Source organism: Notolabrus celidotus, chromosome 6 (assembly GCF_009762535.1).
Source record: "Notolabrus celidotus isolate fNotCel1 chromosome 6, fNotCel1.pri, whole genome shotgun sequence".
Lineage (NCBI taxonomy): Eukaryota > Metazoa > Chordata > Actinopteri > Labriformes > Labridae > Notolabrus > Notolabrus celidotus.
In genome coordinates this window covers 12,092,916-12,109,284 of record NC_048277.1, presented here as the reverse complement: position 1 = coordinate 12,109,284, position 16,369 = coordinate 12,092,916, and the positions used below count along the sequence as shown (strand labels likewise).

The window sequence follows — 16,369 nt, the reverse complement described above, 5'->3', positions numbered from 1 at the left end:
CCCCATCACTAAAGGAAGGGGCAGTCCAATCTTTTCATTCTGGCCGTAATTTAATATGACTTTTTAACGTCTTAAAGGACTTGAACATATATATTTTTTAGATACCTGAATCCTCCTGTTATCAAACAGCTGAGCGCAGCCAGGCATACTTAGGCTAAAGTATTAGATGTTCTGCCATGTGTTGCACTCATATGTTTCATCTTAAAGTGATGAGTGTTTCCACAGTCCTCTTCGCACACAAAGACTTCCAGATGGTGCAGCAGCACTTTCATCTCAATACCTGTGAAGACACTCAATCCGTACACACACACGCACACGCACACGCACACGCACACGCACACGTTGTTGAAAATGTCTTTAATAACATTTTAAGTCAACTGACTGGAAAATGACCTCAGAAACGTGTGACATCTGAATCTTGCAGATTATTCGTTGAATTGTCTCTTTCTCATGTGTACACATATCAGGACTTAAAAAAGTTGCATTTGTAGCTTAATAACTGTGAAATAACAAGAAAAGTATATATTGAGTCCACTGTTGAGTTGTTTGTGAGGTGGTTTCCTTGTTCTTAATTCTTCCATCTCCAGAGCACAAAGTCAACTTTCTTTTTTCAGAGGTTATCATCTTTCTCAATCTCTGAGCAGTTTCTCTTTCAAACCATCATGCTTGCACAGAGCCTATGTCATGCTCAAGATGAGAACTGTACATTTCTTGCTTTGTGCCAAGTGCCTCTCTGGGTCTTTGTTGTTCTTGTCTGTGACACAAGAGATAAGACAGAGGCATGAATAACATGAGAGGGGCAGTATAAGTGATGTGTGTTTAACAATGGCAAAATGTGCCAACTTGGTGTCCTCCTTACATTTTTTCAGAGGCTGAAATAATGATGGATATTGATTTATTTACCATATTCACATTTCTACTATTATCTTTGAAGTCTTCTTCTGGGTGGACAACTTTATTGTTATTTCGTTGCCCTACAAAGGATTGAAATCTTATAAACAAAGGACATCTGGCTAGCTTTTGCTTTACTGCTTCATCAGCAACCTATTAACTAAAACTTGTGATAAATTAGGATGTTTCAAGATAACATATTTAACTCAGCTACCAACTGCTGAGTCATGCCAGCAACATCATTTGATCAATCATTTGAAACTGACACCACTGTTAGCAAGCTAACTACCATAAATTAGCTAGCTAGCTAACATTGCTGTTTGTGAGAAATGTACGCCTTTTCTGTTGTAAGCAGGAAAAACATTAAATCTTCCTGTTAATGAAGAACTGGTTTAATGCCATGTTTGCTTTTTAGCTAATCAGACAAAAAACGTATCACTTAAAAAAGTCAATCACGCCTTCAGGTTTTTGTCTTTTCAGTGGTTTCAGTGATAATCATGAAACGACTGCTGTTTCCAGATTCCCTCTGCTAACATGGAAGTAACAGTAAACTTCATGACAGCATTCAAGCTTCTGGGGAATTGAGTTTTGGGGAAGATAGCTGACATGTTATTATGGTCATGCTGGTTTGAGTCTATGATCTACGTTTTTTGTACTTCTCCAGTCAAACTTTTGAATGAGATTTACTTTAATCAGGAAGATTTAACCTTAGTGATAGAGGCCCTTGGTAACTCTACTTAGCCTAACCTATTTTATGTATCCATCTGTTCTCCCTTTGTTGACCTTCATATCTAAAACCCTCCTGATATGGGACTGCCTTCTGAGAATTGTGAGCTGTAGATCAGGTTATGGGCTCTCAAAGTGTGTAGGGATGTGTAACCCCAGGGGTTAGAGGTACATTCTTTCTCAAGTCACAGGTTGAGATGACAGAAGGATCACTCTTTCAAAATACTATCTTCAAGTCTTGATCAAGCCTTTTTGGTCATGATTTGGTGATCAAACCCACATCTTTAGTTTGGAAAGAGTCACCGTATTTATGAACCTATTGCTGGAATCACTGGATTGCTGGTCCATGACCTGGTTAAGTTTCCAAAGGGGCACAAAGGACTTGACCTATATTGTACTGAAACACTGTCTGTGGAGAATGTCTAGGAAATGCTGAGATGATAGATGGATGGATGGACAGCCAGATGGGAGCAGAGTGAAGAATGAGTGGAGGGGGTGTCTGGGGTCAAGTATTAAGGTGTGTGCTCTGCGTGGGATGTTGAGGTCAGACAGGTTGCGCGTTGGGAAGCCAATAATTGTTTTTATTGGAGGCAGTTAACATGTTAACAGTTATAGTAACAGGGGGAAGATTAGAGGAGAACGGGTTGGATAATACTCTTGTAAAATAACAGCAGGAGGCTGATAGCTGTCTTTTATTGGCAGCGTTTATGGATGTCATTGTTCAGAATTGTGTTTATTGTCCAAGGTGAGTCCAAAATATTTACTCCACCATCTTAACATTTTCACTGGTGATGTGGACAGGGTTTTGGGTGGGGTTGTGGGTGCTGGAGGAGTTTTTCTCTTGTTTTTGATACATTAAACTGAAGGTAATTGTCCGTGTAACATTGTGTGAAGTGGGATATGGAGTCCAGATAACTTAAAACAGCGTTACTGTCAGGAAAGAGAGAAAGTATGGCAGTGTCATCGGTGAATTTGAAGTATGTTGTGTGTGTGATGACAATGATTGATTAGCACAGGTCAGGGTGAAGAAGATAAAAATTAGCCGGTACATGAAGAAAGCATGCATTAGTAGCTGACCTTAGTGCAGCTCTGTGATATGCAGCTTTTTGTGTGAAACTATCACCGGCACTGGACTTTTGCAACGGTTCTTTTCTTCGTTTGTTTCTTTATTTGCTTTTGGCCCTCTGGGATCTGAGAAATTAGAAGAGTCCTTAAAAACTTTCAAACAGAAAGCACTGGTCATTTGTTCAAATACAGAAAGCAAGCTGTTAGAGATTTCCTGTTGAGCCGATAGTGTTATGACTAACAAGATTTTGTTTGGTTCACCTTGACTGACACAACTGTTGGAACATATGTTTGAATCAGTATTTTAGTAAAAGACTACAGATCCGGTGTTCATGAAATCAGAATTGTATTCCATATATTCAGACTTCTATTCAATATATACAGATTTTCATTCCATATTATGGCATGCTGTTACGGAAATGATATACATTGAATGGATGTATATTATATATTGTTTATATTGAATTAAAGGAAATTTGATCATTATAAATTCCTAAATGAAATGCCATACAGTATATAAATTTAAGATTCATGCATTCTTTATTGCATGAATCCCTTAATGTGTTTTCATGTTGTTGAACCAATTCAAGATGATGAAAATGAGAAACAGCCATCCTGTTGTGAAACATGTCTTTTCCGACTGTTAAAAGTAATATCCATGGTGGATCTTTGTCGGGTCAAAAAAGCTTTCATGGAGAGAATTCTCTGTGGATATACTTTGGCACGCTAGCCATAACTCAAAGTGATTATAAATCCTAGAGATGTACAGCCAACATTTAAAGGCTATTCACAGAAACACACATATATCATTACACAAATATATTGCTGACCTATTGCTGACCTGAACCTGTGTATCAGGTTTTTTCAGACTGTTGAAATAAGTCATCCCTACTGAACATTTGAAAGTTTGTGAAAAATTACTGTTATTCTGTGTCTCTGTTCCTGTAGGCCTGTTTCTGTTGGTACCGGTTCAGATGACCCAGACACCTGCCAGCATGTGCAACCCGCTGAAGACACTCAACGAAAGCCTCAGCCACAGGCGACGATACATGGTGAGACCATGACAGCATGTTGGAAACCATGTGTGCAACTGTCTTAGCAGCGACTTCCACAAACATTTGAAACAATGTCTTCAGAACTTAGAACATTTAAAGATGCAAACTTCATATAGTATTTCATTGTAATGAAGTTGGTACACTTTTAAGAGACAGAAATTAGAGGTTGCTGTGATATCCTCACTGTAAGTTAATGGTTTCAGACTTGCACTGTACAACTCACTAGTTGATTTGTTAGATTTTCTCTGCCAGGTAAATGCTTACACATAGAACAGAGTTGATTTCTTTGATTGTACTAAAATATATAACCCTATTTCACAACCTTTTGTTATGACCAGTTTCTCACAAGAATGACTGTAATGGCTTCCTTATTAATTAAATACATGTGTTTTTCCTCTTTTTTTTCTTTGTGTTACAGAAGCACAACTTTCCCATCAACTACTCCATCAGGGTTCATCATAATGAAATCTTTAAAGTGTCCAGCATTGGCAAAATGGTAAAAGTCAAAACATAGCCTCTTATACTGTATGTAACTGTATGATTTTGGTAGCGTGTTTTTAAGTCTCAAAATGTAAGACTTCAAGTCTCCGACTTTCTGCTAGGGTTGAACATTATGTTTTAAATGTGTGATTTTTTTTCAAACAGAGCAAACCTTTTAAGGATGGGTCAAGTGTTATCAAAGTTATTTCATTTTTCTGAGGTTTTCATAAGTGCTGGCTTTGGGCTGGTGGCCTGACATATAAACACTTTTACTGGATTCCATTCGTAATGATTAAAGTGAAGTATCAATATAGGAGAGAGCATTTTTCTTCAATTTTTCCGAGCCCTATTATTGATACAATTTAGGGGTAATTTGTTGGGAAGCACTTAAACATACACAGGGATAAAATATCAAAATGAGTAAGTCAAACTTTGGTTTTAGTCAAAATGTAAGATGTCTCTTTTTTTCTTCAATCTCAAACAAATCAGAAGTTACTTGTGGAGGGGTTAGACGAGCTGGTTCTCCAGAGACTGTGGTTCCAGGTCAACCAAGGCGTGTTAAAAAAGGTAGGAATATTATCATCTTTATGCTGATTCTGTATTATCATAATTCTCCTCTATGAACAGTTTGAAGTCTTTTTTTAAAATCTACTTTTTCTTTTTCTGCCTTTTTTTATTTCCTCTGATCTGCCTGTACGTCTGTGAACTGTCAAAATCAATGCAACATCACAGCAACAAGAATCAAACTCCTGGTGATGATTTCCAACCTGAACACAGTGCCGATACAGTAATAGTCACTGAAGACGGACCTACACTTGACATAATGTTAGTTGTACTAAAAGGCAAAATAAATGAAATTTTTCCTAAAAATAATCTAAAAATGCACCAATCATTGGATATTTCCTCTATAATATTATTCATGGTGCATAGGAGTATGCTGTTCGTCTGTCTGCAGTTTATAATTTTCTTACTGAATTGGTCATTTGATTGGCATCAGCCATTGTGCAGCAACTCTAAGGTGACATACTATGCTCTTTTTCATCAAAATATATTGGTCTAAGAGGTCCCCAAAACATGTCTTTAAAGTTTATTGCTAAAAAAACCCACTTTGAAATCAGATTTTGGCATGTCTGTAAACCCCTCTTTTTCAGCCCTGCTCAGAACAGGCTGTTTTCTGCATCTGTGCCTTTAAATGAGAATAAGCTCTCTGACCACGCCCCCTCAGGAAGTGGATGTGCCCTCGGCTGTCCAGCATGTTGATATAATGTTAACATGTTGGCTGAATATACACGGCTGCTCACAGACCCGCGTTACTTCAACCCTCTGAATCTGATCCAGAATCTGATCCTGACGGAGAGGCGCCTGCAGCAGGACCTTTCTGAACGATTGGTCACAGATTTAGTGTTTCTTGTTGTTTTATTTGTCAGTATGTCAACTTGTGTCTTGGTACACAGTGACGAACATGTAGCTATGTGGCTATGCTAACTAGCGCTCGCACTTTTCCATGAAAAATAAAAATCATCCACTAGATCTTCAAATCTGCAGACGTGGGGAGTAAAACCGACCTTTGTGTTTATTAAGACAGCCTACAACTAGCATGCCTCCCTCCTAAGCTCCTTGTTAGCACACGTGTGCAGGTAATGAAAAACAGAGGAGGAGTTGAGTTGTATTTTATACAGTCTATGGGCTGAACAAGCTCCAAGCTCTGACTTCCGTTACAGACCGGATGGTGTTATGACGTATGAAAAACACGGAAGTCTGAAACGGCACGTTTCAGCACACATTTACAGAAAGGTGGAGAAATCAAAACAGGGGCAGAATGGATTTTTTTCATTTTTGGGAGTTTGTAGACATGCCAGGGAAACATATATCAGGTAGAGAACCATTAAAAAGTCGATTTTGCATGGTATGTCACCTTTAAGTTCCTTGCCAACCGTTTGCAGGTCAGGACTCATAAAAAAAAATGGGCACCAGGTGATTGCATTGTCTTTCTCTGTTGCTCTCTGTCTGCAACAGACACATTGCAATGTGCATGCAATGTAAATTGGATACAATAAAGGACCTCATAAAATGTTAGTATTAGTTCACCAATGCATGAGGGTAGTTAGCATTGTTGTGGCTTTGACAGATGGCAGAGCAGAGACACACATGGCTGCAGCAGAAGAAAGCTTGTCTTCAGCAGCAAATTCTCAAAATCCAGCAAATTCTTCACATTTGTGCAGCGTTTTGAATGTATTTATAAGTTCCTTAGAGCGTAACTGCTGTTAAAGATCTGAAAATAACTTATTTTGTAAGTTTGGCCACTTAGTAGACTTTATAGGCACTCTCTCATTGTTGAATGAGAATGATTCCATAACCTGCAGAAAAACGCCCTGTTTTAACAATATCAGAGGCAGTTCTGAAATAACCCATGTCCTAATGTTCCTAATATCAGTGAAATGGATTTGAGTTCATAATTTCCTTCCTTCATCCACTGTTTGCATACAAATATTTATCATTCTTCAAACAGTGAATGCATCTTTGATGGTCTTGTCTCACAAATGAGTAGGTTTTTAACAAACAGTCTCCTTCTGCTTTCTTTCCACAGTCACTTACAAAGAATTATTGCTGTGTAAATATAAGAAGGCTGTCTCTTTGTCAGAAACTTTCCCTGCAGCCGTTTCAGATATAAAAAATTACTACATAGTAAATGTTTGCAGATGGTCTCAGTTACTTTTGTAGCTTACAAAGAGACATCAGTATTAATTTTAGTCTTTTTCATAACCAGCTAAAATCCGCTCAGCTTTAACAAAAATTGTAGGAATTATGGGACGCATAATACTGGACTTCCTTTTATACAACTACCACTGTGCCATTTTAAGACAATTCCTGCCCTGCAAAACTCAGCTCTTAGCAGTTTATTTGACAATTTCTACTCAAACAATTTTAGTAGACCATATATAAGCTGAACTGATAAATCCAGAAAATAACTGTTTAAAGATATTATAAGCCTCTACTCGGGCCGTGATTTGCATGAAATGACTAAAAGAAACTGCCAACAGAACAAGTCAAATGTTCTCTAAGTTTCACAAAATAATATAATAAACTTATTGCAAGAAACTAATAAGGCAAATTTTACCTGCTGTGTCGTTAGCCATTCTTACACAGTCCAAGCAACTTTGTTTTGTGCCTCTCATGTCTTGAAACATTTTTTTGTCTGGACTTTTCAGGTCAATGTGTGTCAGGTCAAAGTCAAATATGATAGTTGGACTAGAAAACAGACAAACATACTTGTTAAGATTTGAGGTTTTTGCAGTGTATGCACAGATTCTGAATTTCAACCCTTTGTTTCAATAACCTACGTTTTTCCCCCCAACATATTTAGCCTTTACCATGGATTAAAGAAATCAATTGTTTAAACTGAGAACACACACATGGCTGTTATTTTTTCTCTCAAGCTAAAAATAGATTTAACTTTCAGATCATCCGGGTTTTACCTGAGAGACATCCTTCGCGCCCGTACACTGCTCAGCTGGAGAGTCGCTTCAGAGATTTAGAGGGCGTCTTTGTACATTCACATCCTGCTGAGGTAAGAGAGCTCTAAAATCTGTTGTAATGAAGCTAATCAGATGGTTAGGGAATGTGTGCAGACTGTCTGATTCAGAGGATACATGACATGGGACGGATGTCCAATTGATCCGATTTATCAATATTGGGAATAAATTTCCTGATTATCAGAAAATGTAAAATCATTCATTTAAAATCCAGCATGAGTTAAGTGACAGTAAATTCAGTACACTCATTAATCATTTAGTGCAGTGCATATGGGGGATTTCTTACTGTAATGAGTGGCAGTCCCAGTCCACTGCTTAATTTGGTTGTTCTGTGATGATTTCTTATCTATGTTGGTATTTCATCTCAAATCAATATTTCTTGCCCAGTCCATTCATTTTGAACATGAGTCACCATTGATCTCTGTGCTGCTGCGTGTTGACTCAGTGATACTAGCTTTAGTTTAATAAACATGAAAAATGAGGAATATTCTACTGTTGAGTTTTCCACTTAAACTGCTTGAACCTCTGTTAAGTTTCAAAAAAGTCAGTGGATAGATGATGAAAGAGGTGAGTTATTGATCTGGTGAAATATTCAAAGGGAATGTGTTTCTGATATTATATCACACTGCTGCTGATTTATATTTTTCTGAAAATGTTGGATGCAAAACACCTCATGCATCTACTGTATGTCAATTCACTTTCTCACATGTAGCCAACTTATCTGCCTCTCATTCTCACATGTGTTTCTGTGTACTGTGTGTTTGGGCTTGTGCAGGTGTTCCAGCAGGAGCTTCCAGAAACCATCCAGGACACTTGGGATCACTTAACAGAAGAGCCTGACAGAGTGCCACCATCCAGCTGGAGATACGCTTCTCCAAAAACCCTCCTGGATAATCTGTCTCATACAATGCATTGCCTGTTCAGGGAGTGCTTTGCCAGCACAGAAGAACAGCAGGACTGTGAGTATAACAGCAGGACACATGTTTAACCCCACAGTCATATTACAGGCTCTGACTCAAAACAATATATTTTCCCTTTGTAGTTATAGTATCACAATAAAAAGAGTCAATGGTGCAGGCAGTGTAAGGCCAATAAACAAAATGCATAAAAGCAAACATTAAAAAATAAGTTCAAATAATGTGGTGTATTGGTTTTATAACTCTAAGTTGGAGGCAAGTAGTCTGAACTCCCAAGGCAGGGCATGTCATTGTGCAGGATTTCAAAGGATTCATCAACCTTTCGTTTTTAATTTTCACGTTAGATAAAGTAAGACAATAATGTCCTGCTCTGCCCCATATGAGGTTCAAGGTTCGGTGAAGCAAACATTTCGCATTGCATATGACTGTAGACATGAAACTTTGTTGAAAAGAAATCCAAATGTATGTGTTACGACTGGACAGAGACGGTATTAAGTCAACAGTTTTTTGGTGGTTTGCCTTAATCTGAAGGATGGTGTTTGGATAAGAATTCTTACTTGCAAAAATCTTGCAAAACACACAGCCTCACAAATTTCTTATAAAAGCAAAAAAAAAAGAAAATACCAAAACTGGTAAATTCTGGAACTTGGGCAAACCACGATTGTTTCAATCTGATATTGAACCCCTGTTTGAGTTTAAAGTCATGAAAGCATATTATTTTCCTATTCTGTCATTATTGTCATGACAACTAATTTTCATTGTCTTGTGTTTTTGTCTGTTACATAATTCGCTGACCAACACAGCTGGTCTGACAGTGCACTGCATGGGCAGTGACATAGATGTTTTACTGTTAGAAACCATAGTGCCAAAGAATAGAAATCATGAAGCCATAAAAAGTCTTTCTAGCTCAAGATTAAACATTGGTACACAACAATGTCTATTCATTTTAAGTAAAAGCCTGCTGTCATTTACAATATTGTGCATGAAACATGATAGCAGTATCAATCATCTAGCTAGGCCATGACTTAGCAGAGACACGTGGATTGTAAAGACATTAAAGCCCCATTTTGATGTTGAAAAGCCTTATTGATAATTTAAAGATACTTTTCAGGGGAAGAGATTCAGTTTCAGGAATATATATTCCCTGAAATATTTGTAACTAAGCCTTATGAGCCCTGTGTTTTAACAGACTACAACCCCAATTCTAAAGAATTTGGGGAGCAGTGTGAAATGTTTATGAAAGCAGGATTTGACAGTTTGAAGATCTTTTAAAGCCTATGTTAAATTGAAAATAGAAAAAGACAACATTTCAAGTGTTGAAACAAACAAAAAATATAGTACTATACAAAATACAGCATATGCTCATTTCAATAGTTTGATGCCAGCAACATATTTTTTTAACCATTGTGCTACATAACCTGTTGTTCTGTATTGGTTGTTCAGCATTAATGGTACCTTGACGGTCCCAGATGAGTAAGGTACCCATTCTGCTGGCCTATGAATTGTGCACCAATAACAAGCTGGGTGGTCCCTCTCCTCACTAGAGCATAGGACCCTATGTCCATGATCTCCAAAAAGAATATCAAATGTTGATCAGAATGTTGTCAGACCACAGGACAGTTTTCCACTTCATGTTATAGTTATATCATGTAGTGTCACAGCTAATAAGTAGTTTCCTCTTTGCATGGTTTATGATTGCCAAGCGCTGGTTAATATAAAACTATGCTGATATGAAGTGGATTAGATTGGTCCCATTTTAACCTGCATTTGTGGATGCAGCAACAAGCTGAGTTCACAGACAAAAGTTTTTGGAAATTATTTTGAGCTTATGCAGTGACTTCAACTACAGAGTCAAGTCGCCAGGGTCACCTGAGAACCTAAAGATCATGTCCATCCAATTATAGTTGTCATTTTACAGCCTTTGGTACAGAAAATCCTCCAGATTATCTTATCTTCCCATTATATTATTTACTGTAGATGATGAAATCCCCAATTTATTTGAGAAACTGAGAAGCTGAGAAACATGATTATGAAATTGTTGAACTTGTGGCTCATGCAGTCTCTTTCAGAATGGTGCAAATTGATTTAATTAGTTTGAGGTTGGATCTCTAATTGTTTTTTGTTTTTTTAGCATTGCAACATTTTTTTCAGTGTTTCGTTGTTCCTGTCCCAACCTTTCTGTAACACGTTGCTGGCTTGAAATTTGAAATGAGCATATTTTTCATTCAACATCATAGTTGGTGTATCAAAGTAGGATATGTTGTCTTTGCATCTGTTTTCAGTTAAATGGAGGGTTTAAATGATTTCCAAGCCATCAAATTCATCCATCAAACATTTTTTTAATCAATATTTCACACAGTGTCCGTACTTTTTAGGAATTTGGGTTGTAGAAGCTTAATAAATGAGAAAAACCTGCTTGATCAAAGTCCTAAACAGCACTGTCAGCACACCAGTGAAGAAAGCTGTGGCACACATGCAGTATGTTAAAAAAAAAAGTATTCCTTCAGTGTAAAAGTGTGACAGCAGATAACACTGGAAACAACATTGCTGAAGTAATAGGCTTCTTTTTTTTTAGTGTGTTTTGCGCATCAAACACTTCACTGGGTGGGGGCCAGAAAGATCTTGAAAACTTTCTACTGTCCTACTTTTGTCAAGACAAATATTAGTACAACATATGTATTTCTACCCTGAAAGGATTTAAGAAAATGGAATAAACATGTCATAGAGATAGTTTATGAAAAGTATATTTTTGAGTGACATGCAGTAATTAAATTTCAATGGAAATTCACAGCAACAAACAATTCAGAGAAAATTATAAGCCAACGACTAAGCCCCAGTACAACAATCTATCACTGGAGTGATATCAGTCTTTCTTTTCTATGATGCAAAGAAAAAAAAAAAAGTAACTCCCAAAATGTGAAACTATTTAATCCAAGCATGTCTGTGCTGAATAAATAAAAAAGTTGACATGTTCAGTGAATACCTTTTATTCCATGCGGAACCCTGAATGGTAAAATATACAGCTTGTTTGCAGATGATGAACATTGGTTTTGTGATAAAATATATTCCCTGCCATTTCAGGAAGTGTTTGTCTGGTTAAGAAAAATAAGTTTGACACTATAGTTTAAACACGCTGTCAAAGTATGCCAAGTCTGTGGTTTGGCTACAGTCTTATATCCAACTCATACAATGCATAGTTACACAAGCACAGCTGTAACCACTTTCTACATCAAAAAGGTGAAACTTGAGAGTGAAGTTGTCCCTTAGTTGAGTTTTTCTGGTTGGACTCGTAAGGTGGATCCATATGGAGAGTGACAAAGAAGAGTTCCAGTTTCATGATGTGTCAGTAACAGATGTGGTGACAGACATCCACCCTCGGTGGTTGATAAATGAAGGTTTAATGTTTGATGGATTTTCTCTTCTGGTCTTCTCTGCAGACTGTGGTGTTTCCCGTCGGAGGAAACGCAGGAAGAAAGACCTCAAGCTCAAAAGCTGAGAAGAAGCCAGCGGGGTGAAGTTGTCCCTGTTGATACTGATAAGGGATTGGTATCATTACCTCCCCTTAGCTATTGGGAGAGGAGTGAAAGGACAATCCACACTGAAACGAGAAAGTTCTGCCCTGATTTGTGAACATTAATAAGTCTCTCCCCAAACAAATCTAAAGTGCCTCAATTGTCTTTACGTGATGGTAAAGACACAAACCCTGTTGCAGCTTCATCAAACAAAGCAGGCTGAAACTGTAAGAAAAAAAGCAGCATTACTGTGAATTAATTCTAAAATGAACTTCATTACACCTCGGCTCATTAAAACAGATGTCCAAAGTAAGATTCATGAAGGTAATTCATGTAGAGGATGAGAAACTTTGGGTTCATATTAAGGAGAGATTTGTTCATGTTCACATATATGGACTAAATAGGTGTGGGATCAAGAGACTGGGTAAAGGTGAATACTTAAAGAAGGAGAGTGTAGTATGAACTACTTATTCCTCGTCAGCAGGGAGTTAACTTGGAGTGAAGACATTACTGCGGCTTTGCTAAATTTCTGCCCAAGAAGCCTGTGAAGTTCTCTGGTTGACCTTCATGGTTGAGGGACCAACAAGACGGAAACATGAGAGACAATACATCGGACCTTCATTATTTTCAGAAAATCAGCTAACTTTGTATCTAAGCCAGACTTCTCTTCCAAGAACAGCTCTTTTAAACTGCAATGAAGAGTAAGAGCAATGACCTACATGACCTGAACTTCAAACCATAAGGCAAACTGATAACTACTGTTTTCTCTCCTCTTCTCAGTTGTTGACTTTGTTTTTTGTTTCCACAGCCTACATTTAACATCTTATTTTTACAATCCCATTTCCAACAAGGTTGGTAAGCAGTTTAAGATGTTTATGAAAGCCAGATTTGATGGTTAGAAAATCCTTTAAAGCCTTTACGAAATTGAAAATAGTGCAAAGACAAAATTTTAAAAATTTTAACTGAAAAAGAGTACTGTTAAATGCAAATTACAGTATGAACTCATTTTAAATTTGACACCAGCAATACATTTGGAAACAGTTTGGACGGGGGCATATTTACCATTGTGTTGCATAACCTCTTCTTTTTCTGGAAACATTTGGGAACAAGGAGACCAGTTTCTGGAATTTTTCAAGGGAAATATTCTTGCCTGATACAGGATTTTAACTTATCTACAGTGCAGAGTCGCCTTTGTTGTTTTTTCGTTTCCTGATGTGCCAAATATTTTCCATGGGTGACAAGTCAGGATCGTAGGCAGGCCAGCTTAACACCGGCACTCTTCTACTACCGAGCCATGCTGTTGTAATTCGTGCCAAATGCGGTTTGGCATTGTCTTGTTGAAATATGTGAGGTCTTCCCTGAAAAATACGTTAGATGCCAGCATATATTGCCTCAAAATGTAATATATACACTACCAGTCAAATGTTTGGAAACACCTTCTCATTCAACGCTTTTTATTTCTTTAAATGAATTTAAACACTGTAGATTAATACTGAAGACATCACAATTATGAAAGAACATATATGGAAATGTTTGATTAACAAAAAGTGTTAAACAAACCAGAATATGTTTTATATTTTACATTCTTTAAAGTAGCCCTCTTTTGCCTTAATGACAGCTTTGCACACTCTTGGTATTCTCTCAATCTGCTTCATGAGGTCGTGTCCCGGAATGGTTTCTAATTAACAGGTAGGCCTTGTCAAGAGTTAATTAGTGGAATGACTTGCCTTCTTAATGTGTTTGAGACCATCAGTTGTGTTGTTCAGATGTAGGGTTAGTACACAATGGATAACTCTATTTGATCTCTATTGTAATCCATATTATGGCAAAAACAGATTATTTCATAGTTTTGATGGCTTCAGTATTAATCTACAATGTTGAAAATTATTAAAAGAAATGAAACCCATTGAATGAGAAGGTGTGTCCAAACTTTTCACTAGTAGTATATATTGTTCAGCAATACTGGTGCCTTCCCAGATGTGTAAGTTACCTCTGCCATGAGCACTTACAGACGGTCCCTCCACTGAGAGCAGAGGATGCAGTGTCCGTTATTTCCAATGGGTCTGCCAAATTTTGGTTGGTTAGACCACAAAACAATTTTCCAAAATTCCATGAATCTTTTATTGATATCATGCACTGTTGGTGATGAAATCCCCAGCTTATGAGCAGCATTATGCTGAGGAACATTATTCTGGATTTTTTTTCAACACTTGGTAATGAAGTCTCTCTCAAAGCAGTGAATGTTTTTTCATCTTAACCTCCCTGTCATGTCCTTTTTTACCCCAGAACATTACCAACCCGTTCAAATGAACTCCATTAGTTCAGGGGTCATCCTCCATGTGTTTTTTTGTAGCATTGCAGAACTTTTTTAATTTTTCGTTGTCCCTGTTGTCCTAAACTTTTGGAGACAAATTTTAAATACAAATATATCATTAATATATACATTTTTAAATTCTCAACATGGGATATTTGGTCTTTGCACTATTTCCAAATAAATGTAGGGTTAAATTATTTGCAAACAATCATTACCTGTTTTTTTCAACGCTCTATTGTGTCCAAATGTATTTGGAAATAGGGTTGAAGACCTGGGCTAAGCGCCCAAATGCAGCTTGAGATCGTCAAAACAATGTTGTTCATTTGTTCCCCATTCCATGTATTTCATTTTGTATGTTTATGATGCACAGAGAGTGAAAAATGTTCTCAAAACAATACATATATTCAACTGTACAGATCTGGTTATAATTACCCCACCTTCAGAAGACTGTTGAATATTTCCATGGGAGTGAACAAATTTGGCATACAGGGCTGGGTTCCCACTCCAGAATTGAAGGGCATACAAAAAAGTCTTTGCATTAAAGCTATGATAATAGAATCTAAATGTTAACTCAATGCAGTTGCAGACATGGAAAGTTTGGAATAATTACATCCATAATGTAGATCTTTTGACTCATTGAACTCCAGCAAATTCAGACCATGATTGTACCTTTTCAATTTATATATGTGATTGTCTTTCAGGTTGTGTTAGCCAACTTTCATTTGTTTCCATTTGCAATTCTGCCCGGGCTATCAAGAGACTGTTGAACGAAAGGTACTAATATTTCAGGTTTTGTGGAATTCAGCATTTGGAAACGACTTTGGTTTTTATGTGCCATGGTTGCAAGGCTCAATGTATGAAGGATAATGCAAAATCAAGGGAAAAAATGAAGGCATGTCAACATGATTTGTCACTGAAATCATATGCAATGCAGGGTTCAGCAGGTTCTCCACAGAATAACTAGCTTAAACCCTAAACAATGTGCATGGGAGTAATATTGGGAAAGATTTTTTAAATTCCACACTGAATTGATTTAAAGTAATTGGATGTCTTGTGCTAGCTTATAATGAAATAGTCTGAAGGGTGGTTGTTTGGTATGGTAGTTTGAAAAAAACAACTTTACTGACCAAACTAAGTATTTTCTTTGAATTAGTAGACGTGTTGTACATAACACTGAAATCTTGCTCACAGGGTACCACAACAAAATTAAAGCCACTTGGAGCTACATGTCATGGGGCCATGAGAAAACCAACCCCTTACACATAAAAATGTTCCTTTTCCAACTATCTGACAAATTACGGCAAGAGTGTTTACTTTGTGCTGTTGAGTTGGCTTAATTGCAAAGCTGGTAAATACAGTCAACAAATTGCAATGCTGTTGTCAAAAACTCAGGATTTCCAACATGGCTGCTGAGGGGTACACCAGATCACCTGAATGCCCTGAAAATTGTCATGGTTGGAAGCATACTTCATTTGTTTTGGCTCCTTGAATGAATCTCCCAATTGTCCATATTTATCTAATGGAATTGTTTCAATCTCACAATCTGATGTATGGTTTTTCTAAGTTTTCAAGTATTTATGTGATATATTTTGAGACAATCAAAGGATTGCATGAAGAATATTTATCAAACTTTGCTGTATGAATGAATGAATGTTACAGTTTACATATGACCCATGTTCAAGCCTCAAGCTTTTTATCACCCTTCTTGATGATGTTCAATAACTTGTAATATATGCGATGGGTTGAGCCTGAGTCTGAGGTAATACGTTTTTTCTTGGGCTAAACTTTGTTTTCATGAAAAGCTCTTAAAAGATTGAAGGAAGATGATTATTGTCGTAATGCGACAAATGCAGTAAAGGTATTTTTGTTAATCAGT

General features: G+C 37.1%; 1 protein-coding gene across 1 annotated transcript in view; it reads left to right on the top strand.

Annotated features, from left to right (window-relative positions):
* The window catches only part of il34 (interleukin 34), a 39,534-nt gene extending 25,864 nt beyond the window's left edge, over nucleotides 1-13,670 (top strand). Inside the window, exons 3-8 of the mRNA XM_034685019.1 lie at nucleotides 3,631-3,734; nucleotides 4,156-4,233; nucleotides 4,707-4,784; nucleotides 7,678-7,785; nucleotides 8,526-8,709; nucleotides 12,105-13,670. Of these exons, the coding sequence (XP_034540910.1) occupies nucleotides 3,631-3,734; nucleotides 4,156-4,233; nucleotides 4,707-4,784; nucleotides 7,678-7,785; nucleotides 8,526-8,709; nucleotides 12,105-12,163 (611 nt within the window). The 3' untranslated portion in view covers nucleotides 12,164-13,670. The remainder of the gene's footprint in view (nucleotides 1-3,630; nucleotides 3,735-4,155; nucleotides 4,234-4,706; nucleotides 4,785-7,677; nucleotides 7,786-8,525; nucleotides 8,710-12,104) is intronic.
* The last annotated feature ends 2,699 nt before the right edge of the window (nucleotides 13,671-16,369 follow it).